We start from the raw sequence: 27,408 nt of genomic DNA on the forward strand, positions 1-27,408 counted from the left end.
GTAGTGTACATGTGACGGCTGTTCGTCGTTAGCACCTACCTCTGGGAGTGCGTGTGTCGGGGAGTGTAACCCAGAGTGGGAACACAATAGGCGCCACCAGCAGGTACGTGATTCTCTTGCGGGCCGTGTCGGGCCACGACATATCCAGCGCTTCATTATCCGGCTCCTCGTCGTCCGGGTCCAGCTGCAACACACAAACACAAGGGGTCATCAGTACTCTATGACACGTTCTAACGAATGAAGTAAGGAGAAGGGCGTTGATAATTTACTGACATTGTTCCCGTAATTCTTTACTTACCACTGATGTTCTTGTCAATTTTCCGAAAATGGCGCGCTTTTACTTTCATTTATTCATTCATTCGTTCATCCATCATCATCATCATTATCATCACCACAATCAATCAATCAATCAATCAATCAATCAATCAATCAATCAATCAATCAATCAATCAATCAATCAATCAATCAATCAATCAATCAATCAATCAATCAATCAATCAATCAATCAATCACTACTGATCTCCATTTAGGGCAGTCGCCCAAGGGGTAGATTCCCTATCTGTTGTTTTCCTGGCCTTTCCCTGAATGAATGCGAAGAAATTGGAAATTTATTGAACATCTTCCCTTGGTAAGTTATCCCAATCCCTAACTCCCCTTCCTATAAATGAATATTTTCCCCAATTTTTCCTCTTGAATTCCAACTTTATCTTCATATTGCGATTTTTCTAACTTTTAAGGACACCACTCAAACTTATTCGTCTACTAATGCCATTCAACGCCATCTCTCCGCTGACAGCTCGGAACAGTTCGTCTCCTTTCTCCCAAGTTTTCCCAACCCAAATTTTGCAACATTTTTGTAATTTTGTAATCACCCAGAACAAATCGAGCTGCCATTCTTTGGATTTTTTTCCAGTTTTTGAATCAAGTAATCCTGGTGAGGGTCCCATAACTGAAACTATACTCTAGTTGGTGTCTTACCAGAGACTTATGATATGTGCCCTCTGCTTTACATCATCACTACCACCTTAATACCCTCATAACCATGTGCAGAGATCTGTACCCTTTATTTACAATCCCATAAATGTGATTACCCCTATGAAGATCTTTCCTTATATTAACACCTAGGTACTTGCAATGATCCCCAAAGGGAACTTTCACCCCATCAACGCAGTAATTAAAATTGAGAGGACTTTTCCTATTTGTGAAACTCACAACCTGGCTTTTAACCCCGTTTATTATCATGCCATTGCCTACTGCCCATCTCACTGCTCTTGAGCCGGAGATCTGAGATGTAAATCGCGAACCGTCTACGTATCGCAGTTAGTTAGGCATTCGTCTTCTTCGTTAAGGGTTACTGGATCGAACCTGTCAAAGTAGTATGGTAAGGTATGTAAGAGTCCCTAAATACGACTCTATTTAGTATGTTCAGTAGTCTGTATATTTACTAGCAGTTTAAAGAACTCTTCTGAGGTCAAATTTCTGGCACACTGACCTTTCTTAAAACTTATAGCGGTTAGAGGGAAGTTAAACACAGCAAAGAAAAACATTGCAAATCTCGATGCTGAGTGCGACTGTCATAAATGCGATTATCTATCGGATTAACTGACTCTTCTTTCCCTGGTCCAAAACAATGCTGAATAGGAATATCATGTCAAGTTCTTGAGCAACTTACTAGAAAATTATCCACAAAAAATAAAATAAAATCGGCACTGCATTTACACAGATTATACATGCAGCAACAGCACGAGTTAGATGACTGGAACGTCGCTATCTATTAGAAAGAAGTGAAGGCATTAATGGTGTTAATAGTGTTTGCTACTTTTTGGTTGCTACTGTAACCGTCCAGGCTTCTCCAGCCCTACTAATTCAATATAATATCATTATACGCGATATCATTTGATATCAAGTTTGTCCGCCATCGGCAATTGTTCGTAATAACATATGTATTCTACGTCAAGCATTTGTAAATAAGGTTTTTGCAATTATATTGTATATATTATAACATCATTTATTATTATATTATGAAAGATATGAATTTATTATGTATTGGATTTGGTTAATATGTTGAAATATAGTTGTTGTCATTTCATCTCATATTTGTGTATACGGAAAAGGTTATTCTTATAGCGTGGAAAATTACATGACTCACTGGGTTTAACTCATGAGCCAAGGCTGGTAAACTGAGACCCGCGCGAGAGGCTTGCAAGCTGGTCACCTACATCATCGCCACGCCTACTGGACTTATCAAGAAAGAAGAGAAGGGGAGTTGATAAATCGATCTACGAATCAGATACTTCGTTGTATATGAGTTTTGAGATTGAACTGTTACCAAGAGTGGGGGTGAGCCCGGATATATGTAGAGATTCTCACCACGAGAACGGCACCTAACAACCTAACTACAACTTCTGCTGGCAACCTAACTAGTATTAGAACATCTACTATGAACGACGTTATTGATTTTTGAAACAGTGTGTGGTCGCTCCGCGACATAGTTATTTTTGTACAATGTGTTATCGCTTCGATACAGTACTTAGCTGCGGTTATGTTATCGGATCTACTTGAGACGAAACAAGCTTACGGCTTGTGTTATATTCAGTAAATCTTCTGGATGAAGAACTATGTTTAGTTCAAGTCCACGGAATTTGGTACAAGTCTGTACCGTATAAATAGTATAACTCAGTTGGATTGAGATTTCTACTAATATGGAAAAATTCATATCTCTGAATTTTCTCCTCATACGATCAACGCTGATCAGTTTTTACAAGTATAGGGCCAATGTCTAATTTAAAGACTAAGCAATTAGGGAGTGCTAGTCCAGATAGCCCATACTACATCAGAGAAGGAAGGAAGGATGCCCATGGAGCAAATTCTACATCGAGAAGAAGAGAACGAGTAACCACGGAAACCCGATGACTTCTACGAAAGCTGCAATTGGTGAGCTTCAATTAGATAAAGCAAGCAATTAGTAAATTCAGTAAAGTAAATTCTAAATCCCTCTATGCTTTAAGGAACTTTTCCGATTCATCTCAATTTTTTTGTATAATAAATTCATTTGCATTTTATATTGCGTTAATTTTCTTTCTTAAGCGATACTTAATGGTTAATTATTTAAAATCCTACCCCTGTGATTTAAGTATAAGTCTCTATGCTAGTAAATATAAATTTTGGTTTACAGTTTTGTTTAAAACTGTAACCCTGGCGCCCAAACATCACATAGAGAAATGGGAAACCATGGAATGTTAATTGTTTCTATTTGCGTGGCAATTTGCGGGCAAGCCACATATAGTTTATTTGATATTCATGTGTCCCAAGGTAATAACTTTCATCTCCCCAAGTGTCTTGATGAGGAGATCGAACAGTTACACTACTGCTAGTTCATTTAGAAGCTAAGAATATCCTTTTGTATTTTTGAACTACCTGTTATGAGATGGGAAACTCTTCCCGGGATTTGAAATAAGATGTCATCCCAGAATTTTCTTGGAGTGGGTATGGAAAGGTCTATCTTTAGACGGTCGCTGAAACTAGACTTCTTCAGAGGCCGAAAAATCAAATTTGGTTTCGTAAGCTTCTTGTCGTAAGCTCTACTGCACGCACGGCTATGGAGACAGGTACTCAGTTGAAGTACGACAATAATCCTTTCAATTATTATAAAAATACACTCCAAGCTTCAGTTAATCTAAATACAACGACCATATTTTTAAGTTGCATTCATATATCTGGGAGCTGTTTTGAAATTCCGGAAAGGTGATAATATAATTCTTCTCTTCCCTCGTAGAGGTACTCAGCCTCAGGGGTTTCTAAGTGGGAAACTTTCGGTTACAGCCCATGAAATGCGAATAGCTGATTCTCTCCATTTGTTCACTTACTCATCCCCGTGGTGAAAACGTCTCGCTTTCTCTTTGTTACTTTCTTTCCCTATTAAAAATGAAGCGGAGATTGAGATAAAAACCTATTTTATAAGGAAAGCAACTGCTTTTTAAAAGGATGTTTAAAGAGAAAAATAACAAACTAGTTGTGTACATGATACGTGGCATTGTAATACACGAACAATGCAAGAGCGTGGGTGTTCAGATATTTATTGCCTAACGGTATTTTAGGACGATCGCTAGAACTAACGACATTTACGCTGCAAACCATTGTGAGCTCTAGATTCGTTGGTACTTGACAGACATGTCTAAGGCACATATCTCTCCATATGTACACCATACTAATTTCGTGTGGCTATTTCTAGCCGAGTGCAACCCTTGTAAGGCAGACCCTGCGATGAGGATGGGCGGCATCTGCTATGTGAAGGGTAACTGCGTGTTATTGTGGTGGAGGATAGTGTTATGTGTGGTGTGTGAGTTGTAGGGATGTTGGGGACATGACAAACACCCGGCCCAACCAATGAAGGTTAAAATCCCCTACCCGATGTACATAGTTTTTTTTTGCTAGTTGTTTTACGTCGCACTGACACAGATAGGTCTTATGGCGACGATGGGATAGGAAAGGGCTAGGAGTGGGAAGGAAGCGGCCGTGGCCTTAAGCTACAGCCCCAGCATTTGCCTGGTGTGAAAATGGGAAACCACGGAAAACCATCTTCAGGGCTGCCGACAGTGGGGTTCGAACCTACTATCTCCCGAATACTGGATACTGGCCGCACTTAAGCGACTGCAGCTATCGAGCTCGATGTACATAGTTTAAATACCACATCATAGCTAACAATTCCGTGGCGTGATGGTCGTAAATTTTGCATTTAGAGGAGGTGCACTGACCAGAATTTAAAAAAAGGAGGAGGTTTCACCAAGAAGGCGTATGTCAAAATAAAGGGGAATACCACGAAGGGTGAAAAAATAAAGAACTCCCTAGGCCTCTCAAACCGAATACCGCCAGGGTTGGAAGAGAACAAGAGTTCACCAAGAGAGGTTGCATGGGGGGAAGATGAAAACGAACCTTGCGTGATCTTGACAGTCTTCTATTATTTTTCTACCTCTCACGGTCCGTCTCTTTCTTTACCCTGTACCTTAATTTCTCGAAGGATTGTACTCTTCTTTGCTTTCAGTCAAGAGGAGCTGATAATCTCGTGGTTTCCCCCCCAAAACAAGAGGTCGTCCGCCGCTGTGGTGTAGTGGTTAGCGTGATTAGCTGCACCCCCAGAGGTCCGGGTTCGATTCCCGGCTCTGCCACGAAATTTGAAAAGTGGTACGAGGGCTGGAACGGTGTCTACTCAGCCTCGGGAGGTCAACTGAGTAGAGGTGGATTCGATTCCCACCTCAGCCATCCTGGAAGTGGTTTTCCGTGGTTTCCCTCTTCTCCTCCAGGCAAATGCCGGGATGGTACCTAACTTAAGGCCACGGCCGCTTTCTTCCCCCTTCCTTGCCTGTCCCATCTAATCTTCCCATCCATCCACAAGGCCCCTGTTCTGCATATGAGGGTGAGGCCGCCTGGGCGAGGTACTGGTCATTCTCCCCAGTTGAATCCCCCGACCCAACGTCTGAAGCTCCAGGACACGGCCCTTGAGGCGGTAGAGGTGGGATCCCTCGCTGAGTCCGAGGGAAAAACCGACCCTGGAGGGTAAACAGATTAAGAAGAAGAAGAAGAAAAAGAAAACACGAGGTCACACATGTGCTGTATGTCCTCCGCTGACTCACCGGTAGTAATTTAGAGCCAAAAGCTATTGATTTCGTAAGGAACCGAACTCCCAGTACCGTCTGCAATTGTAGAACTGAGAGCGTTAACTATTTAATACATTTATATAGACACAATAATGTCACCTGCATATAATGAAACAACAAGAGTTCTCATGAAAGAAAATGTTTCTCACCATTGAAATCAGATAGTCACATTTAGGACGCGTCAGCTTTAAGGTGAATAATAATGAGGGTGAAAGAGTTTCATTGTCTGTTTTTACCCTGTATGCCTTCATTGAATCCTTTAATTAATGCCACTTCTGTCAGTCTAAATTAGATGCCTGTTGAAGTAAGAAGCGGGGTTGAACTGCTGCTTCACAACAAACCAATTAATTTCTTTTGTAAGATCAAAGTTTCTTTGTAGCGGCATCGTGCGAACATTCTACTCTTAAGACTATAACTCAGGAGATACAGTCTTATTTCAGATAAGAAATCTTGTGGGCTTCCCCGAAAACCGTCAAAAAAGTAGTTAGTGGAACGTAACAGCAATAACATTATTAGAAATGAAATGAAATGGCGTATGGCTTTTAGTGCCGGTAGTGTCCGAGGACATGTTCGACTCGCCAGGTGCAGGTATTTTGATTTTACTCCTGTAGGCGATCTGCTCGTTCGTGATGAGGATGAAATGATGATGAAGACAACACATACATCCATCCCTCATGCCAGTGAAATTAACCAGTAATGGTTAAAATCCCCGACCCTGCCGGGAATCGAAGCCGGGACCACTGTGACCAAAGGCCAGCACGCTAACCATTTAGCCATGAAGCCGGACAACATTATTAGAAATCTTACGGGTCTGGCAATACTTAAACTTGCTTATATCAGATTATTATACTTTACCTTTCCTCACAGTCATACCTTGATTTTTTAATTTATTATTCTGCCGCTTTTCCTACACCCAATGGGGTCATGGGTGCGAACTCATTGTCAGTCGCGTATGTGGACTTGGGAGCGCGTTGGCCGTGCGGTTAGAGTCCCGTAGCTGTGAGCTTGCATTCGGAAGATGTTAGGTTTGAATCCCACTGTTGGCAGCCATGCAGATGTTTTTTCGTGGTTTCTCCCATTTTCACAACAGGTAAATGCTGGGGCTGTGATTGCAGGTAAGTTGTGATTTGTGTGAAAAGGATATACGTATAGGATCATCGTCAACTGAGCTGAGTGGCCGCGCGTGTTAACGGCTATGGAGCCAAGCTGTGCATTCGGAAGATGAGAAGGATTCGAATCCCATCGTAGGGTATCCTAAGAATGGTTTTCTGTGGTTTTCCATTTTCACTTCAAGGAAAATACCGGGGCAATTCTTACTCACAGACCACAGTCGATCCCCCCCCCCCCCCTCCTTATCCAGTTTTATTCACGACATTTATTTCATCTTCAATAATGAAATCTTATGTTTGGTCTGTTGCGCTGGATTTTGCTGAGACCTGGATGTTAGCCAAGAGTGATATTAATGGGCTAGAAGCCTTCGAGATGTGGTGTTGGCGTCGGCTGCAATGAATAAGTTGGGCGGAGCAGAAGAACGACACTGAGGTATACACAAGAAGAGTCAGATTAGGAACAGACAACTTTCTTGGATGGGACATGGGCTTTGACATAGGAATGTGTCTATATAAATTTTGGAAGGTAAAATACCAGGGAAACGCCTTCTTGAAAGACCAAGAAAGACATTCATGATGACATTTCTGGTGAACTCAGGATGCGGGAGCTATGCTGACGCAAAACTTACTTCACAGGATCGACCTAATTGGAGAAGACTCATCGCAGGGTAAACCAGTCATTAGACTGAATTTCTGAAAGGAGAAGAAGCCCTCAACTGAGGTTGGCGTTAGGAAGGGCATCCGCCCGTGAAACATGTCATATAATTTCATCTCACCTCATCGCCGACCCCTTACCAGGGAGGGGACTAAGGGATAGACATACATAGGCGTACACACATACTGTATATACACAGGCCGTATGTGTCATCGTCAGTTATGTTGTAAGTTACAGCTTTTAAATGTTTCACTCTCATGCGACAATGCGTAATATCATACAGTTTGTTTGGACTCTGTAAACATGTCGATGCAAGCTGTTTCAGAATATGTAGCCTATTTGCTGTAGTCAACATAGGCCACATCTAGGCTCACGTGAAAATGATACCTCCCTTATTAGCCATGGTGTAAGTATACTTGCACCATTTTATTATCTAGGGCACCAGTACTGTATAAAAGGCCAAGAAGTCCCGCATGGTAAAGCTACAAAATCTGGTTCAAGTGGTCTCGAAGTCTGACTTTGTCACGATACAAATCATGGCACAATTTCTTTTTCGAATTCTTCCTTCAAGCCGCGAAATAGTTTCTTCTTCTGGTTGACTCGTTCGGGAAGTACCATGTTAGAACCCATATAGTTACTATCCGAGGAACGGTCAGAATAATTTCACCTGCATTATTGCCTTCAGTTTCTCGATGTGCTAAGTTCTCTGCATTTCAAGGCGGTGATCAAAATTGAAGATCTTTTATAAGCTGCTTTACGTCGCACCGACACAGATACTGTAGGTGTTATGAGACGATGGGATAGGAAAGGGATAGAAGTGGGAAGGGAGTGGCCGTGGCCTTAATTAAGGTACAGTTCCAGCATTTGCCAGGTGTGAAAATTGTAAACCACGGGAAACCATCTTCAGGGTTGCCGACAGTGGGGCTCGAACCCAGTATCTGTCGAATGCAAGCTCACAACTGCGCGCCCCTAACCGCACGGCCAACTCGCTCTGTAGATTAAAGATTACGCCATTCTTAACAATGTTCACTTTACACTATCGACGAGGGATTGACTTTTATTGCTGATATGTATATTTTACAAGAAATTTTGTTCTCCTCTCTTCGTAAACTTCATTGGATATTTCTGGGCTACAGTTGGATATGATGACTTCACCGCCAGAAGATAGCCAAGATGACCAATTCTAGATTCTTGCAAGCTCAATCAATCTACCAAGGCATCTCCACTCTTAAACAGGTCATGAGAACCAAGAACCCGAATACACGGCTCAAATACCTCAGCCTTTGGCTCCCCCTGTGGGTGGGGGCGGTAGAATAACACCCACGGTATCCCCTGCCTGTCGTTGGATGCGATTAAAAGGGGCTCTGAACTTTGGATCGTGGGTTGGCGACCACGGGGCCCCTAGCTGAGTCCTGGCATTGCTTCCACTTGCTTGTGCCAGGCTCCTCATTTTCATCTATCCTATCTGACCTCCTTTGGTCACCTCTTGTTCTTTTCCGACCCCGACGCTATTAGGTTTGCGAGGGCTAGGGAGTCTTTCATTTTTACGCCCTTCGTGGCCCTGGCCTTTCTTTGGCCGATACCTTCATTTTTCGAAGTGTCGGATCCCTTCCCTATTTTCTCTCTAGTGTTATATAAAGGGTGGTTGCCTAGTTGTACTTCCTCTTAAAACAATAATCACCACCACCACCAGCAGCCTTTGGCTCACTTATGACGTGGTTTAAGATAACTTTCGGACTATTCTAAATTTACACCCTACCTCACTAATTTAAATAAAAAGGTGACCCTGAAAAGGACAGTTTCTTAGGATGCTTAGCCGCCCCTCAATCTCACTAAATTACAAAGCTCATTTACCACATTCCATAGCGAAGAGGATGTTTTATTTCTGGCTAGAGGAAAATACCGCCTCTATGTCAGATTGTTTTCTTCCCGCCAGTGCAGTAAACTAGAGACTTTCCGACTCATTGGGTAGCCCTAGGAAATAAATGAGTAAGAGGGCATAGTTTCCACCCTGTGACTCTCATTTTACTCGTAACCCCCCCAAAAAAAAATCAGACACCACGCGAGACGATTTTTAACGTTGAAAAGTAGTGCGATTTCGGAAGATTGGCTGCAACAAACGTTCGTGAAGTGCGTCCACTGTGATCAGAAACTATGTCTCAGGGATTGTATACTTCTCGGACATAAGCAGCCTCATAATCTTTTAGCAAGAGCCACCAGAAACCCATTTTTGACACCTGTGGGTGAACAAGTACAGTGGTTGAAAAACAATGAACGTGAGGTAATGGTTGAAGTCTCTCGCAGGTACACGTTTTTTAGAAACAAATGAACCTATGGATATGTTTGTTGTGGTTATCCACAGAGTTTGTATTTACAGGGGAGGTGAATTACAGTAGATTTTGATAATAATTACAATTCTGACAAAGCATTAAATGCGAGGAACATACAATACATACAATGCACTCATTCTTTTACTGAATGACTATACATGTAGTAAATTATAATTGATGGTGGCGCATAGTGTGTACATATTTGATATGTACGTCATTCCTGGCCACATAAACCGCAACTCAAAAACTGCATCACTACCGCAATTTGCGCTAAACCCTCGTAAGTGCCACAGAAATAGGTCGAAAATAGAAAATATTTGGTTTAATGAAAACGGTAAATTTGCACAAATTTACTATTTTAAGCCCTAAGAAATGCAATTACAACAATGCAAGCAGTTATATCTGAGTTAGGCAGTTATAGTAAGTGATTATAACATTGCCTTGTTACCAACTAAGAATGATCTGAACGAGTTAGAAAACTGAGGTTATGTGAAGTATTCAGTTTAGTAGTTATTGCTACTTAAGTATTTCCTTATTATTGGCAAAGGCGGTGGTCCGGAAGAACGTGGGTTCGATTCCCCGTCAGGAAGTTGAAAATTTAAGAAATGAGATTTCCACTTCTGGTGCGGTATATGGCCCTGAGGTTCACTCACCCTAATTCTCAAATTACTGTAATAATCCTGAGTTCCTTTCTCTCCTAAATTTCCATGTGCCACCCGCAAATTTAAGATTTCATTTAACATTTTCAAATAAAAAATCTGCCCATGAAAATTCACCACTTTACAGACTATGCAGTATTTATAACAGTGCATATCGGAAATATAATGCTCTTGATTTCAGTACAAACATAACAATGTTTTAAAAAGAATTCATGACAGCAAGAAAGGTCGTGTAATTGATCCCACAGTCAGAATGGAGCATCACACCGGCCAGCCTTTATATTCCCGTTAATGTCATAATAAGCAATGTATCGTTCTTTGACTTTTTTGTGTGTGTGTTCCCAAATGTTAATACTGTAGACTGTATACTGTTTTATTGTTATTAATTGTGATACTTTTATTTATGTAGTTAAACTTTGTTCTTATGGCATTGCAGAATGTCTAGAAAGTCGTTCAGTTTTTCAGTGAAAAGGATTAGATTAAAATTAGTTTAGAATAGATTTAAGTTAGACTAGGTAATGAAATGAAAATTCACAGCCTGTTTCCAGTCATTCGACAGGGCCAGGAATGGAATGACTGAAGCCCCCATCTAGCGGCGAGGATAGGAATTGTGCCGGCTGCCGAAGCCTGCCGCACTTCTCTGGGACAATGATTAATGAATGACAGATGAAATGAAATGATATTGGAGAGTGTTGCTGGAATGAAATACACTGACTGACAGAGCAAATGCAACACCAAGAAGGAGTGGTCAGAACTTTATGCCAATTGCAGGGTAGACTGACGTCACTGAGGTATGCTCATGATGTGAAATGCGCCGCTGTGCTGCGCACGTAGCGAACGATAAATGGGATACGGCGTTGGCGAATGGCCCACTTCGTACCGTGATTTCTCAGCCGACAGTCATTGTAGAACGTGTTGTCGTGTGCCACAGGACACGTGTATAGCTAAGAATGCCAGGCCGCCGTCAACGGAGGCATTTCCAGCAGACAGACGACTTTACGAGGGGTATGGTGATCGGGCTGAGAAGGGCAGGTTGGTCGCTTCGTCAAATCGCAGCCGATACCCATAGGGATGTGTCCACGGTGCAGCGCCTGTGGCGAAGATGGTTGGCGCAGGGACATGTGGCACGTGCGAGGGGTCCAAGCGCAGCCCGAGTGACGTCAGCACGCGAGGATCGGCGCATCCGCCGCCAAGCGGTGGCAGCCCCGCACGCCACGTCAACCGCCATTCTTCAGCATGTGCAAGACACCCTGGCTGTTCCAATATCGACCAGAACAATTTCCCGTCGATTGGTTGAAGGAGGCCTGCAGTCCCGGCGTCCGCTCAGAAGACTACCATTGACTCCACAGCATAGACGTGCACGCCTGGCATGGTGCCGGGCTAGAGCGACTTGGATGAGGGAATGGCGGAACGTCGTGTTCTCCGATGAGTCACGCTTCTGTTCTGTCAGTGATAGTCACCGCAGACGAGTGTGGCGTCGGCGTGGAGAAAGGTCAAATCCGGCAGTAACTGTGGAGCGCCCTACCGCTAGACAACGCGGCATCATGGTTTGGGGCGCTATTGCGTATGATTCCACGTCACCTCTAGTGCGTATTCAAGGCACGTTAAATGCCCACCGCTACGTGCAGCATGTGCTGCGGCCGGTGGCACTCCCGTACCTTCAGGGGCTGCCCAATGCTCTGTTTCAGCAGGATAATGCCCGCCCACACACTGCTCGCATCTCCCAACAGGCTCTACGAGGTGTACAGATGCTTCCGTGGCCAGCGTACTCTCCGGATCTCTCACCAATCGAACACGTGTGGGATCTCATTGGACGCCGTTTGCAAACTCTGCTCCAGCCTCGTACGGACGACCAACTGTGGCAAATGGTTGACAGAGAATGGAGAACTATCCCTCAGGACACCATCCGCACTCTTATTGACTCTGTACCTCGACGTGTTTCTGCGTGCATCGCCGCTCGCGGTGGTCCTACATCCTACTGAGTCGATGCCGTGCGCATTGTGTAACCTGCATATCGGTTTGAAATAAACATCAATTATTCTTCCGTGCCGACTCTGTTTTTTCCCCAACTTTCATCCCTTTCGAACCACTCCTCCTTGGTGTTGCATTTGCTCTGTCAGTCAGTGTATGACAGGGAAACCCAGAGTACCCGGAGAAAAATATGCTAGGTAATATTAAGTAATAATTATTTGTAATCTCACCGCTGGATACCGTGGTTCAAATCCCGGTCACTCCATATGAGATTCGTGCTGGACAAAGCGGAGGTGGGACAGGTTTAGAATAGATTTAAGTTAGACTAGGTAATGAAATGAAAATTCACAGCCTGTTTCCAGTCATTCGACCGGGCCAGGAATGGAACGACTGAAGCCCCCATCTAGCGGCGAGGATAGGAATTGTGCCGGCTGCCGAAGCCTGCCGCACTTCTCTGGGGCAATGATTAATGAATGACAGATGAAATGAAATTATATTGGGGAGTGTTGCTGGAATGAAATATGACAGGGAAACCCAGAGTACCCGGAGAAAAATATGCTAGGTAATATTAAGTAATAATTATTTGTGATCTCACCGCTGGATACCGTGGTTCAAATCCCGGTCACTCCATATGAGATTCGTGCTGGACAAAGCGGAGGTGGGACAGGTTTTTCTCCGGGTACTCCGGTTTTCCCTGTCATCTTTTATTCCAGCAACACTCTCCATTATCATTTCATAGCATCTATCAGTCATTACTAAAATCACTTTGGGAGTGGCGACCCCATCGTACTAATAGCCTATATATGATTCATTCATTACATCCCTGACCAGGTCAAAGACTGGAAAACAGGCTGTAGGTTTTCATTTTCAATTATTTGTAAGTTCTATGAGCATCACAAAGAATGCTGTTGTAACTGGGATGAAAATCTTGTAGCAAGCAATAAATTAAATGAAATTAAAAATTGATTACCAGGTTAATTTCTGGAGAAAATGGGAAACCATGCAAAACCATCTGTAAGCAGCCCTGAATATGGTTTTCCGTGGCTTCCCATTTTCACACCAGGGAAATACTGGGTCTGTAACTAAATTAAGGCACGGTCGCTTCCTTCCCGCTCCTAGCCCTTTCCTGTCCCATCTAAGACCTACCTATGTCAGTGCGACGTAAAACATCTTGTAAACGAAAAATAAATAAATCTGGAGACAAAGACGGCTTACCGCTCTATCCCACTTAGTGACGAGGTTATGAATAGTGGAAGCCTTTATCTTCTACTCCTCCAAGGGCCTCCATGGCCTATACGGAGATGGTTTTGCTTTCCTTTTACTCCCTTATCCTTATTATTGACGGAGTAAGAGATGCACCGTCTTCACAGCATGCCCCTCTCTGCGGATCTATTCACCTTCTATCAAGTGTGATGTCTCTCTCTGTGAATCTTTCTCCATATCATTTCTGGTCATCCCAAGGGCCTTGATTCCTTCGGTGTAACTTTCAAAGCAACTCTTATTACTTCCCCAAGTCCCATACGTGCATGTGACCTTCCCAGTGTCGTCAAGCATATCTGCAATACATCTTACGCTTTTCCAGATTATGGTTTAGTCCATACAGGAATATTTAGAACAAGCTCTCATAATTGGTTCTCTTGACTTATCTGATTGCTGCAAAGGGGTAACGTGACTCTCTAATAAGAAACATATTGATTTGGGTTCTAATTCCAAGTGATTCAAACATTTCGTATTTTCAATATTAAGAACTGGCGAGAGTTTATCTAAAACATTCCTTTGTTCCTCCTCCAAAAACCTGCGTAGCCTGTTGTGATCATCGCTTCGCCCGAACCGAATCTGATATTGCTTCGACGTATTTATGCCAGGTTGGATATTTATAATTCTTCTTCACAGAAACTAAATTCAGGACCGTGATTCTAACGTCAAGGATTCCTAATCACTGGAAAACTGAGTAGGACCTCATGAATGTGAGTTTCCATTAACCCATTAGTGTTCCACGGCTACTGAAGTTCCCAAGCGATAATTCCATTAGCACTAACTGTGATTCCCTAGGGTGGAGTAGTTATAACTCACTTAATGCTCTTCATTGATCATCCTACTGAGGAAGATTATATCACTTTATATGGAAGAGGAGAGTTAGTTCATTTTCATCTACAGTATTGACCACAATGAAGTGCTTCATAAATTCAGGTTAGTGGTTAGGATTTGGGATCGATTCTTGGTCTAGTTGAGTATTTTCGTTCCTATTTAATATTTAAGGGAACGCCTGGCTAAGGCGGGCTCGACGCCGTCGCTTCGAAAGACTTGTAGTATGTTCGATTTCCCGACAAGTATTGCAACGTCAGCGTGGATATAATACTGTAGTTCCTTAGCAATTAGTAGATATGATTTTGCAAAACAAAACGCGAAAACCAAATATCTTAACGAGGAAAATCAGACAGGGAGGGGAGCCTGGTAAAGCAAGTGGAAGGAATATCAGGTCCAATTTTTTGGGTCTTCATACGGTCGCTATTCAGATTCAGAAAATGATACCTTCAGGTGTGATTCTTCTTTTCCTTAGTATTATTTTACTATATGCATATAACATAGGATTAATTTATGTTTGGATATCAGAGACACATTTGAGTCGAGTCATTATCCCCTAAGGATCTCACCATCTCTCAATTCCTTCCCGTAGTCAACTTTTATTCTCGATTTCCCCCAGAATAAAAATTAAATACAGCGAGATTTAAACGCACATAATCAAAGCAATTAAAAAACAAAGCAAAGTAATTTTCGTACAGGCCATGAAGGCCCTGGGAGGGCTGGAAGGTAAAGGCTTCCACTATCCGTAACCTCGGCATTTGGCGAGATAGAGTGGTCAGCTCTACTTCCTGACTGGGAAACGAGCCCACGCCCTTCGGGGTGAACCGAGCACGCCTTTACCGCCTCGGCCAGGCAGCCCCTGCCGTAAATCAATAAGAATACACAAAGGCTAAGTCAGCAAACCATCCCAAAGTCGTGACATTACAAGGTTAGGTTAAGTTAGGTTGATAACGAAATTTCCTTCCATTTGAACTGAAATTATCTTTATAGAGGAGGTAATGTTGTTTTCCTTTCCGAAGGAGCTCTTGAAGATTTTTCTTGCTTCTTAGACGTCTTAATCGAATTCTATATGTAAGTATTGGACGCAATAAGATCGTAATTAATAAAATGCTACGTTCGTAATTTTACACCAGCTACGTTATTAAATGCACTATTCGAACATGCCACAGTTCTATTTGCCTGGTAACAATCCCACAGAAAAAAAAAAAAAAAGTTTTACTTATACCCGCAAATGTAACAGTAGTGATTTTAACAATATGGCAATGGCAATGTGTAATTCTTGCAAATCACAAAATAAACCATGACTGTATAGTGCCAACGTGTCAGATTAACAGTAACTGTAAGACGTCGTATCGGCAAGTAGGGTCCCTAAACTGTATGGTTAGCAACACTGAATCGAACCCAACAGATAAAAAATAACTAAAAATCACTGCCTTCAGTATTAACAGGAGAGGATGAATAAGGTTGTACCCTTAGTGTATAGGCTTACGTGCGAGGGAGTATACTGTATAGTGGGCAAAATGCCCATTTCCCCTCTTACAACAGACGAAGTATTCTGAGGGGATATTCCAAATCACTACCGACAGGGGAAAGAAAACGTAGAGAATAATAAATATCTATAATACTTTCTCGGTAATAAGGCCCAGCAGGTATTAAGGCCCACTGTCTGATTTTCGTATTTGCCGCTTTTTTGGTCGGTAGTAAAACCCACACGTCTGCTTACTGTCTATGCCTGCTACCTATTGGAGAAAGTGAGAAATCGGCCCTCCTCAGTATTTGGTTGCTAGGCCGCAGTTAAGACTCGAGAAGGGGAGTTCATCTCATTTTAATAACTTTTCTTTGGAAAGGGAAGTCAAAAATGGAATGTTTGTGCTAGGATAGAATTAAAATAATATATGTATCTAATAGTGCATTAAATAAGTAATGAAACGGTGTACATTTTATCGAATTTTGTTAAGAACACAAGATGATGCAATCGAAAACCCTCAAGGTCACGATGCAGGAAATAAGGCCCATGCTTTGCAACATGTGGCTACGAAAGATTTAGTTTCAATTTAATACAAAAATATGCTAACCCAATGTTATTTTAGGTCGTAAAGTTTCACAAATATACTAAATAGACTAAAATTATTTCAAATAAGCAAACAATTATATATTTTTTATCCACTGTACACATTGGTTATTGATCTGAATTAGAAGTCGAAGACATGTTCTTACACATGACTTTTGTATTAAAGACTACAGCGGTGGTCTCAGGGTAGAATGCTAGCTCCTCGGCCTGGATTCGATTCCCACCATTGCCACATAATTTAGAAAAGCCAGGAGATCTGGAATGGCGTTATCCCAGCGTCGTGAGAACAATTGTGAGTAGTGGCATCTGTCAAAAAACTAAGGGAAGCGTTAGGCTTCGGCCGCAGTGCAAGTGGCGAGCGGAGCGTTGTGTTGTGTGGCGGCATAGATGAAACTCAAACCTGCGTTAGCAAATGCATGTGGCCATAGTCCCAGCTTAGCGTCAGGAGTCGCTTACTCCTGTTTGAGATTTCAGCTGCGCCGCTCGCAGTGACCGTTACTGAATTAACAAGAGAAGAGATGAAAGTGTGTGTTGGACTGGCTATAAACGATTGTTTTCAGACTTCGTTTTCAAATCATCAAAGACTCTTATTTCATGCAGAATTAAATGTTATCTGAAAGTAAATTAGTTTTTTAAATAAGTGAAAGGAAAAGTTAAAAATGACTTTGTCTGAAAATTAAGTGTTTTCTGACTGTTCGTGTGATTTAAATTTCAAGAATTTTAGTGGTTATGATTAGTTATGATTAGCACATTAGCTTAGTTTTTCGAAGTAAGATCAGAGGAAATTATGCTTCCTGTACGGTAACTTTTAAAGAGGAAAATTCAGATCTCCTAACATAGCATGGCGAAATGTTCCATATTTTATTTTCAATTTTAAAATTTCAACATAAATATTTTTTAATTAATGAACATGTCTTTTAAAACTTCTTATCTACAAAACATGCCATTTCCTCTTCCAATTTGGCCTTGAAATTGCCCATAGAGATGAGGTTAAGGTACTCTTCCACTGCGGGCTTTATTACATGTTAGAGCAGGAAATAAGGCCCAATTACTCAATTGCCCAATTGTGCTATTTGGGGACCACGGATACATTTACAATTATTTAATTGTGATATCTGGTGAAAAGCCGTGGCTCAGACGGCAGCGCGTCGGTCTCTCACCTCTGGATACCGTGGTTCAAATCCCGGTCACTCCATGTGAGGTTTGTGCTGGACAAAGCGGAGGCGGGACAGGTATTTCTCCGGGTACTCCGGTTTTCCCTGTCATCTTTCATTCCAGCAACACTCTCCATTCTCATTTCATGGCATCGATCAGTCATTAATAAATCACTTTGGGAGTGGCGACACCATGGTACTAATAGCCTATATATGATTCATTTCATTACATCCCTGACCCGGTCAATGACTGGAAAACAGGTTGTAGGTTTTCATTTTCATCTGGTGAAAAGATATATCAAAGAACACTTTTAATTTGAAACAAATTCCTATATCTCTGCTACTTCAAGGGCAAACGGCAGTCTATCTGTAAGTGGGCCTTATTTGCCCCCCTTACTATACGTAAGATTTCGTGACCTCTACGATGATGACTCTCCACCGAATTTCGAACTGGAAAACAGTGCCGTGGTTCTAATCGTGGCTGTGAGTACCGTATGTTTTCAATAGGTCGGTAATACCGTTGTAAACTATGAGACGACTAATGCCTACGAAAAGTGTTGAATGAAATTCACTGTAGTTTGGATTATGACAAAAATGAAATCACTTAAAACTACATTCTTGCTATTTGTTTAGATTTCACCTTCACTTCCGACAGTTAATGAAACAGTATCTTATTTGTAAACTTGTGGCATTTTCAGACTCGAATATCTTTGGTTTAGACACTACAACATGCCGCCAAATAACACAGGATTAGCAGGAAGTTTCTGCTGAAGTGGGTGTCCCTCAAGGAGGCTCTGAAGAAAATAAGAAAATAACTTGGAAACTTTCTTCACCAAGTTCCACTTATTTCTGGGGCGTTTGGAGCTACACAGGCTCATTTTTGTTTTAGGCGCAGGGGAGGGGGTGGGGGGTGGGTGGGTGTAAGGTCGGACGCCCTTCTTGACGCTACGTGAATTTTGAGATGAAATTCTCAACTCAAGATCGAGCGGCATTCAGACCTCGGCATTCCGGTTGGAAAATAAGTCACCGAGCTAATAATATTCAAATAACTTAAACAAAATGGCTGATGAACAAAGCTATCCCAACCCTCAAATACGAATAGACCTTATATACTACTACTACTACTACTACTACTACTACAGTACGCGAACTTTTTCGTGATACCTGAGCTCCCTAGTTCTGAATCGGTAGACCTCGAGGTTATCTTCGAGATTCGTATTGGCAACCTTTGACACACAAACTATGAATTGCCGTGAGACATCTAGTGTACACTTTACGTACTACTACTGTTGTTGTTTACACAGCAAAGCCAAAATATAGAATTCATGCTAGGAACAAGATTCGCATCGAGAAATGTTGTATAATGTTATATAATGTGTGTGTGACACAGTAGTTGGCTTAAGATAATAAAGGTTTAGAAAATTCGTATCGATCGATCATATTATCGATTCAATTCAGATTTCATTTTCATTCAGTTGGTAGTATTACCGGAACCGGGAGAGCTCTCTCCTTACTCCTCACCCCGTAAAACCTGGTATTAAAAAATGTTCGCGTTCTTTACTACTACTACCACTACTACTACTAGCCCGCCTGTCGGCCGAGTGGCTCAGACCAGAGGAGGCGATTGGGAATTAGAAGTGGAGGGGGGGGGGGGAAATCTGTTCAGACAACACAAAATACCTGGGTTTGTGCGATATAGCAGGGAGGGGGAAGATGCGGGCGAGGTACATACATCAAAACCGATAGAAAAAAATCCTACAAAATGATAAGTTTTTTGATGCTCTTTGAGCGAATTTCGAGAGAGGTAAAGGTTGACAGTTTTAAGTGCGGTAATAATAGTTTTTCGAGATTTTGGTTCAGTACTATACAATAAAAGTTTCACCAAAGGAACAATATTACACATGTATTACAATTACATAGAAGGACGGCGTGTTTAGTTCTCCGCGTTCAAGTTAAAGATAATTTATCCTCTATTGCTGAGCTTTTACAAGTATAGAGTATGTATTCAAGCGACAGTGGAGATAGTGATTCATTGTGCATAAGCACACGATGGTGGCTACTTTCAAATCAGTCAGCCCGCCAGTGGAATGCTCATCCTATGAATCAAAGAAGGCAGGCGCTGGGGGAATATCACAACTTATCTGAAGAATTGAAACACTACCCGGACAGATTCCATTCATACATGAGAATGTCCCTTGAGACGTTCCAATACATATACAACAATGTGGAATCAAAACTTGATAGTGTGAAGTACAATAACTACCACACGAATACACACGCGGGCTCTGTGAACACCTGGATCAAGAGCACAGTAGAACGGGGGGATATATCACGTGATCTCAATCCGGACAAGCCAATCAGGAGCAAGCTACATCGATGCCTCCCGTTCTACAGCGATGAGAACACAAACTTTCTTGTCATCGCGCTAGACCTCCTGGTAAATCGCGATGGTGAATGGAAGCGAGCATCTTTGACATGAACTGTTCCATTTAAAACTGTGTGTTTGTGTTACCAGGCAGGAGGTGACATCGAGGCATCGACCGCGAGCTGCGATGCATCTTCGGTATGTTTGTAAAGAAACTAACAGACACTAAAGAGACTGCCAGACTGACGAATTCGCGCGGCAAGTGGGTGAATCATACCTCAGTGTTCATGACCTTGGAAAAATAATATACCCCTACTACCGTTCCCCACAGTACATGCAAAGTCTCCACTACTTGCTGTGGCGCTATACAAATCGGTTAGCTGCAACAAACGACATTTTGTGCGTGTTTTGTTAATAATTAAAGAAAATAAAGGAAAGAATTAGCTGATAAGAAAATGGGGCACCGAGCGAGCTGGCCGTGAGGTTAGGGCCGTGCAACTGTGAGCTCTCATCCGGGAGATAGTGGATTCGAATCCCACTATCGGCAGCCCTGAAGATGGTTTTCCGTGGTTTCCTATTTTCACATCAGGCAAATGCTGGGATTGTACCTTAATTAAGGCCACAGCCGCTTTCTTCCCATTCCTAGGCCTTTGCTGTAACACCTATCTGTCTCAGTGCGACGTAAAGCAAATCGAAAAAAAAAAAAAAAAAAAAGAAAGACAATAAGGCTTGTACAAATTGCTTTCTTTAAATAATGCCTAGATCCAGGTGGCTAAAATGGAATACAAATGTAATGTTTTCTCCACAAAGTGGGCGGGGGTTTCGACTGCCCCCGCCCCCGCTAATCGCCGCTACTGGCTCAGACGGTTGAAGCGTTGGCCTTCTGACCCCCATTTGACAGGTTCGATCCTGGCTAAGTCCGGTGGTAGTTGAAGGTGCTCAATTACGTCAGCCTCGTGTCGGTAGATTTACTTGCCCGTAAAAGTACTCGCGAGGGACTGAATTCCGGCACCTTGGCACCTCCGGAAACCGTAGAAGTAGTTAGTGGGATGATAAGCCAATAATATTATTATTATACCAGCCCGCCTGGTGGCTATGGTCGTTACGACGTTGAAGTCTATATGCTCTGAGACCGTGGTTAGCCGGTTCGAATCCCGTAAATCGAAAAAAAAATCACTATCAGAATTTCGGCCGGCATGATAGGGGAGGTGGGGGTATACAATTTCTAATCAGTAGATTTCGTGCCAAACCTCTCCGCAGTGTTCTTACGGAGTGAGGACATATAACGCTGTCGAAGGTGATTCGTCCTTCGTATGGAGACGTGTTCGACAGGAGTAGGGTACGTGCCGACACCAGGTTTCACCCTCTTCCTACCTCATTATCATCACCATCATCATCCCACATCCAGACTCGCAGGTCGCCTATGGGTGTCAAACAGAAAGACCTGCACCAGGCGAGCCGAACATATCTTCGGACACTCCCGACATACGATATATACTGTAAATAATAACTACTATTACTATTTAGCGTCTTCACTCTAAGAACGCTAAAAAACACGGCTGTGTTGTTTAGGTAGTTCCTGTATTCCTTATAGAAGCGGGAAGCACTTCATTAGCTGCGAATCTGCAACTGTGATATAGTTCTGAGACATCTGTGCAGGGTTTCCCAAACTGTAGAGTGCCAGGGCCGCGCTAGTAGGCCGTGCACGTGGATCAATATCTCAGCTTGGTGTGTGGTGGGCGACCCTTGCGGCCTAGGAACCTTCCCTGAATCCAATTAACCCATCCTCTATGAGTCCTTTGTTCACTGACAGTGTCTCCTCTTGGTCCCTGGAGAGGTGCTCTTCCCCACACGAGGTGAACCGTAGTAAACTTTCTGTACGCTCCTCAACCAGCCCAGTTTACACGGGTGGTAGTGGTGATAGGTCACTTTCCTAACCACGGTTTTCCCCAAGGTATAGTGAGGCCAGTATCCAGCATTCGGGAGATAGTGGGTTCGAATCCCACTGTCGGCAGCCCTGAAGATGGTTTTCCGTGGTTTTCCATTTTCACATCAGGCAAATGCTGGGGCTGTACCTTAATTAAGGCCACGGCCGCTTTCTTCCCACTCCTAGCCCTTTCCTGTCCATCGTCGCCGTAAGACCTATCTGTGTCGGTGCGACGTAAAGCAACTTGCAAAAAAAAAAAAAAAAAAAAAAAAAAAAAAAAAAAAAAAGATTTGTGTAAAGATTTTTTCTATTCCGGAATTCCTCTCTGGAAGATGGAAAACCAAATTCTTAAATGATTTTGGAAAAGAATTGGCAGTAGACTGTAGCTATTGTAACAGCCGTAGGGTTTTGAGGGTTTCGTAGACTTACTTATTAGAAAGTGACCACGACGTTTTCACAACGAGAGGTACAGTAATCTTCTACCACCACGCGCGCGAGTCAACACAGCGCCATCTTATAAGTGTATGCATGTGACGTCACATATTTAGCAAAAAATTTACCTTACTTTGAAGCGCTGTTTCATGAAAACGTTCAGAAGCGGCGATTGGGAATTCAAAGTGCGGGGGAAAAAGAAAATGAATAATAATATACAGACAACATACAGTACCCGGGTTTTTGGGATAGTGCTGGTGGGGGGACGGGGGGGGAGGGCTTATATACATTAAAACTGAAGAAACAAGCTATAAAATGGTTTTTTTATGCTCTCTGAGCGAATTTCGTCATAGAGGTAAAGGTTGACAGTTTACCAATTTAAATGTGGTAATAATGTTTTTTTAAAAGATTTTAATTCAATACTATACAATAAAACTTTCACCAAAGGAACGCATTTATTACAATTATTGAAAATGAAAACCTACAACCTGTTTTCCAGTCATTGACTGGGTCAGGGATGTAATGAATGAAACATATGTAGGCTGTTATTACAATGGGGTCGCCACTCCCAAGGTGATTTTTATTAATGAGTGATAAATGCTATGAAATGATAATGGAGTGTGTTGCTGGAATGAAAGATGACAGGGAAAACCGGAGTACCCGGAGAAAAACCTGTCCCACCTCCGCTTTGTCCAGCACAAATCTCACATGGAGTCACCGGGATTTGAACCACGGTATCCAGCGGTGAGAGGCCGACGCGCTACCGTCTGAGCCACGGAGGCCCTTATTATAATTATTATGCAATTAAAATCATTTAATATTTGACTACACAGTAGAAACTAAGAGACACTAAAGAGACTGCTAGACTGACTAACGCGCGCGGCAAGCGGGTGAATAATACCTGTGTCCATGACCTTGGCAAATATATATATATACCCCTGCTACCTTCCTCACAGCACATGAAAAGTCCCTACTACTTTCTCTGGCGCTATGCAAATCCCTTAGCCGGGACGAACGACATTTTGTGCGTATTTCCGCTAGTAATTTTGTTAATAATTAGAGAAAAATAAAGGCAAGAATTAGCTGATAAGACAACAGGGCTTGTACAAATTGCTTTTAATTCCTCTAATTCCTAGTTTCAGTCGGCTAAAATGCGAATAAAAATGTAATATTTTCTCCAAAATGTGGAAATGGGGGGGGGGGGCACTGCCCACCCTAATCGCCGCTACTGACTACATTTCAGATTTTCACTTTTTTTTTTACACAGGTAGTCTTCTCTTTTACCTGTCAAGTGAGACATTAAACATGATCGTAAAACACTCTCGGCAATATACGCGTTCTACCCAAACGCGTCTTAAAATTTGTCCTTCCATGTACTCGTTGTCCTCCGCCTCTGTGGTGTAGTGGTTAGCGTGATTAGCTGCCACGCCCGGAGGCCCGACTTCGATTCCCGCCTCTGCCACGAAATTTGAAAAGTGGTACAAGGGCTGGAACGGGGTCCACTCAGCCTCGGGAGGTCAACTGAGTAGAGGTGGGTTCGATTATCACCTCAGCCACCCTGGAAGTGGTTTTCTGTGGTTTCCCTCTTCTCCTCCAGGCAAATGCCGCGATGGTACATAACTTAAGGCCACGGCCGCTTCCTTCCCTCTTCATTGCCTATCCCTTCGAATCTTCCCATCCCCCCCGTAAGGCTCCTGTTCATCATGGCAGGTGAGGCCGCCTGGGCGAGTTACTGGTCATCCTCCACAGTTGTATCCCCCGACCCAGAGTCTGAAGCTCCAAGACACTGCCCTTGAGGCGGTAGAGGTGGGATCCCTCGCTGGGTCTGAGGGAAAAACCGACCCTGGAGGGTAAAAAGAATAACGGCCAAGAGGATTCATCGTGCTGATCACACGACCCCTCGTAATCTGCAGGACTGGCTGAGCAGCGGTCGCTTGGTAGGCCAAGGCCCTTCAAGGGCTGTAATGCCATGTGGGGCGGGGGTTACCTTCTCGGTATAAATTGTTGAAATTATACTCTCTGGATTTCTCGCAATTTTTTGGTACAATTTTTCTCACTTCATCCGGATTGTAAACATGACTTGCCTCTCCTAAAACTGTATTACTTTTCTTGTTATTCTTGCGTTACAGCCGGGCTGAGTGGTTCAGACGGTTAAGGTGCTGGCTTTCTGAGTCCAGCTTGGCAGGTTCGATCCTGGCTCAGTCCGGTGATATTTGAAGGTACTCAAATACGTCAGCTGCGTGTCGATAGGTTTATTGACACGTAAAAGAACTCCTGCGGGACAAGATTTCGTCACCTCGGCGTCCCCGAAAACCGTAAAACCATTAGTATTATTCCTTTAGGCCTACATTTACTTTTCTTGAAATCTTCGCGGTAACAGTCAGTTGATCCTTATTACAATGTACTGATGTCCGTTGTAAATCAACAAAGGCTTCCCCCTGGGTGGTCTGAGCGAACTCCATACCTGTAGAACAATTATCACCTGTTCAACACAGAACAATAGTTGTCACCAGGTATCAACTATAGCAATGAAATCTGAAGGTTTGTATCTATCTATCTATCTATCTATCTATCTATCTATCTATCTATCTATCTATCTATCTATCTATCTATCTATCTATCTACCTACCTATCTATCTATCTATCTATCTATCTATCGAGTGAGTATTCCCCTCCCCTGCTTCTGCTTTCCAACTTTCCTTGGGCCTAAGTACAAGTATATACCACTGTTTGACATACCCATGTTTACTCATTTTCAGGAATGTTTCGCGTTCCGTGCAAATGTCAACACATTCCATCTCCGTGCGAGTGTCACAAGTTCCCTGTGACATGCTTACCTCACGGGTTTCATAGATGTGCAGAGAACGTGCACAACTTGTTTTCTGATGTGGACAAATTAACTTTCAGTACAAAGAAGAATATAAATGTTGTCGGCTCCGAATGTTGCGGCTTCTCAGTCATACCGTAAAGCGACTGCTACAAAGTGGAGTCTCTATCTAAAAGATGGGCGATATTATAAAAATAAATGCCATATTCATGCCACGTCATTGAACTGCGTCATTAGTATGACTATGTTGTGTATTTTTTTTTTGCCGTAATCAAATTCTAATTAAAATTAAATTCATTGTTATGTTTTTGCAGTGAAATGTGTTTACTTCTTTTTTTGCTCAATGTTATTTGAAATGCATTGCCATTCAACTGCTCATTCAATTAAAACCTCGCAGTCTCGCACGCAGGAAAGTTGTACGTAGTAGCTTAATTTTTAATGATTTATTGTAATATTTATCCTATTGTTATATCAGTATTTAATTTTAGAATATGATGGAACAACCCCCTTTCCGGAGTTTTCTGATTTCCTAAAACTGAGGGGAAAGAACATTTTATTTATTTATTGTAATTTAAATCTGCACCTGGGTGTGGTACTGGTCCTCCTTTCAAGTTGTATCCCGCGACCTAAAGTCTCACGCTCTACTGCCCTTGAGGCGGTGAGATTCCTCTCTGAATCCGAGGGGAAAACCGACACTGGAGGGTAAACAGATTAAGAAAGAAGAAATAAATACAGAAATATTTAATAATAATAATAATAATAATAATAATAATAATAATAATATTTTAGGGTATTCGGAGACATCGAGGTGCCGGAAATTTGTCCCACAGGAGTTCTTTTACGTGCCACGAGGCTGACGTATTTAACTACCTTCAAATAGCACCGGTCTTAGCCAGGATCGAACCTCCCAAGGTGGGCTCAAAAGAGCAGCTCTCTACCGTCCGAGCTACTCAGCCCGCCCTAGTTTAAACACAACAGTTTCTCTAATATGTGATTTACCCCCCTCCATTGCTCCGCAATTAGTCACGCTGCGCGCCTTGCAAGGTACAGCAGTTTGTTGAGTGCGATCCATTTTGACTGTACGTAGCCGGTAGTGTACGGGGTTGTGTTTTTCTGCGCGTGTGAATTTAAAAGTGCACTAGATCGCGTTATATCCGCTTTTGTTAAACAAAATTGGTGTTCGATGACCTATCTTCCTTACACATCTGCGTAAGTAAATCATTGTTTATACCTGTTCAACTGTTATATTCTACAGTAGATTTGATTATCGTTTGTGTGTTCAATTTCACGCTTATCTCACTGTGTTCGTATTAGAAGTCCAACTTCTGTAGCATTACCAGCTGACACAAACTAAAGAAAAGGCTATGTTCTTTGTAATGAATAAGAATTGCTCCTATTTTTCCGATTCTTACAATCTTAATTCATACTTCTTTCTATAGGGTGGCGCTTAAACCACGGATGGGTTTCTATCATTAATTATAATTTTTATTTTGAGAGAAATATAAATATTTCTCCTACAAGCATTACACACATGATTTGGAAATGTGTGCACAAATCATGACCTTGAAATGACCGCTAGTCGCTTCCTCACCACTTCCTTCATATATGGTTTTTTTTTTCAGAACATTTTTCATAACTTTAATGTAGAGTTTCTGGCTGTAACGCACCAGTTTCCATTCGAATATTGCTCTTTAGCTCCTCAGTTGTTGCCGACTTGTTGACATATATGCGCTCTTTGTGACTTCCGCAAGAAAGAAATCCGGGGATGTTAAATCACAGTCAGAATATTGGACTGGTGATTTGAGAAGTAAAATTCAGTAACTTTAATCCTCTGCTCAGTGTTTTTACTTCCCCAGAGAGTCGTTATTTCAGAAGGTAAAGAGAATGTCTCTATGAAGACAAAAATTATGAAGTATTTCAGTCCATGCATGGGAAAGGTTATTCCACTGAAGCTCAACTTGTAGGATTACAGCACGATATAACAGATATCTTGGATTCAGGAGGTCAAATGGACTGTATCGCGTTTGACCTATCCAAGGCATTTGGCAGGGTAGATCATGAGAGACTACTGGCAAAAATGAGTGTAATTGGACTAGACAAAAGAGTGACTGAATGGGTATATTTCTTGAAAATATATTTCAGAGATTTTTGTTTTTTTGCTATTTGCTT

The 27,408-nt window shown here is 42.3% G+C and overlaps 1 protein-coding gene across 1 annotated transcript in view; it reads right to left on the reverse strand.

Moving 5' to 3' along the window:
- Window positions 1-27,408, reverse strand: part of LOC136872189 (sodium/potassium/calcium exchanger Nckx30C) — a 431,713-nt gene that overhangs the window by 41,264 nt on the left and 363,041 nt on the right. The window contains exon 4 of the mRNA XM_067146025.2: window positions 40-184. Coding sequence (XP_067002126.2) covers window positions 40-184 — 145 coding nt within the window. The remainder of the gene's footprint in view (window positions 1-39; window positions 185-27,408) is intronic.

The sequence above is a fragment of the Anabrus simplex genome, chromosome 4 (genome assembly GCF_040414725.1).
Source record: "Anabrus simplex isolate iqAnaSimp1 chromosome 4, ASM4041472v1, whole genome shotgun sequence".
In the NCBI taxonomy this organism is placed as follows: domain Eukaryota; kingdom Metazoa; phylum Arthropoda; class Insecta; order Orthoptera; family Tettigoniidae; genus Anabrus; species Anabrus simplex.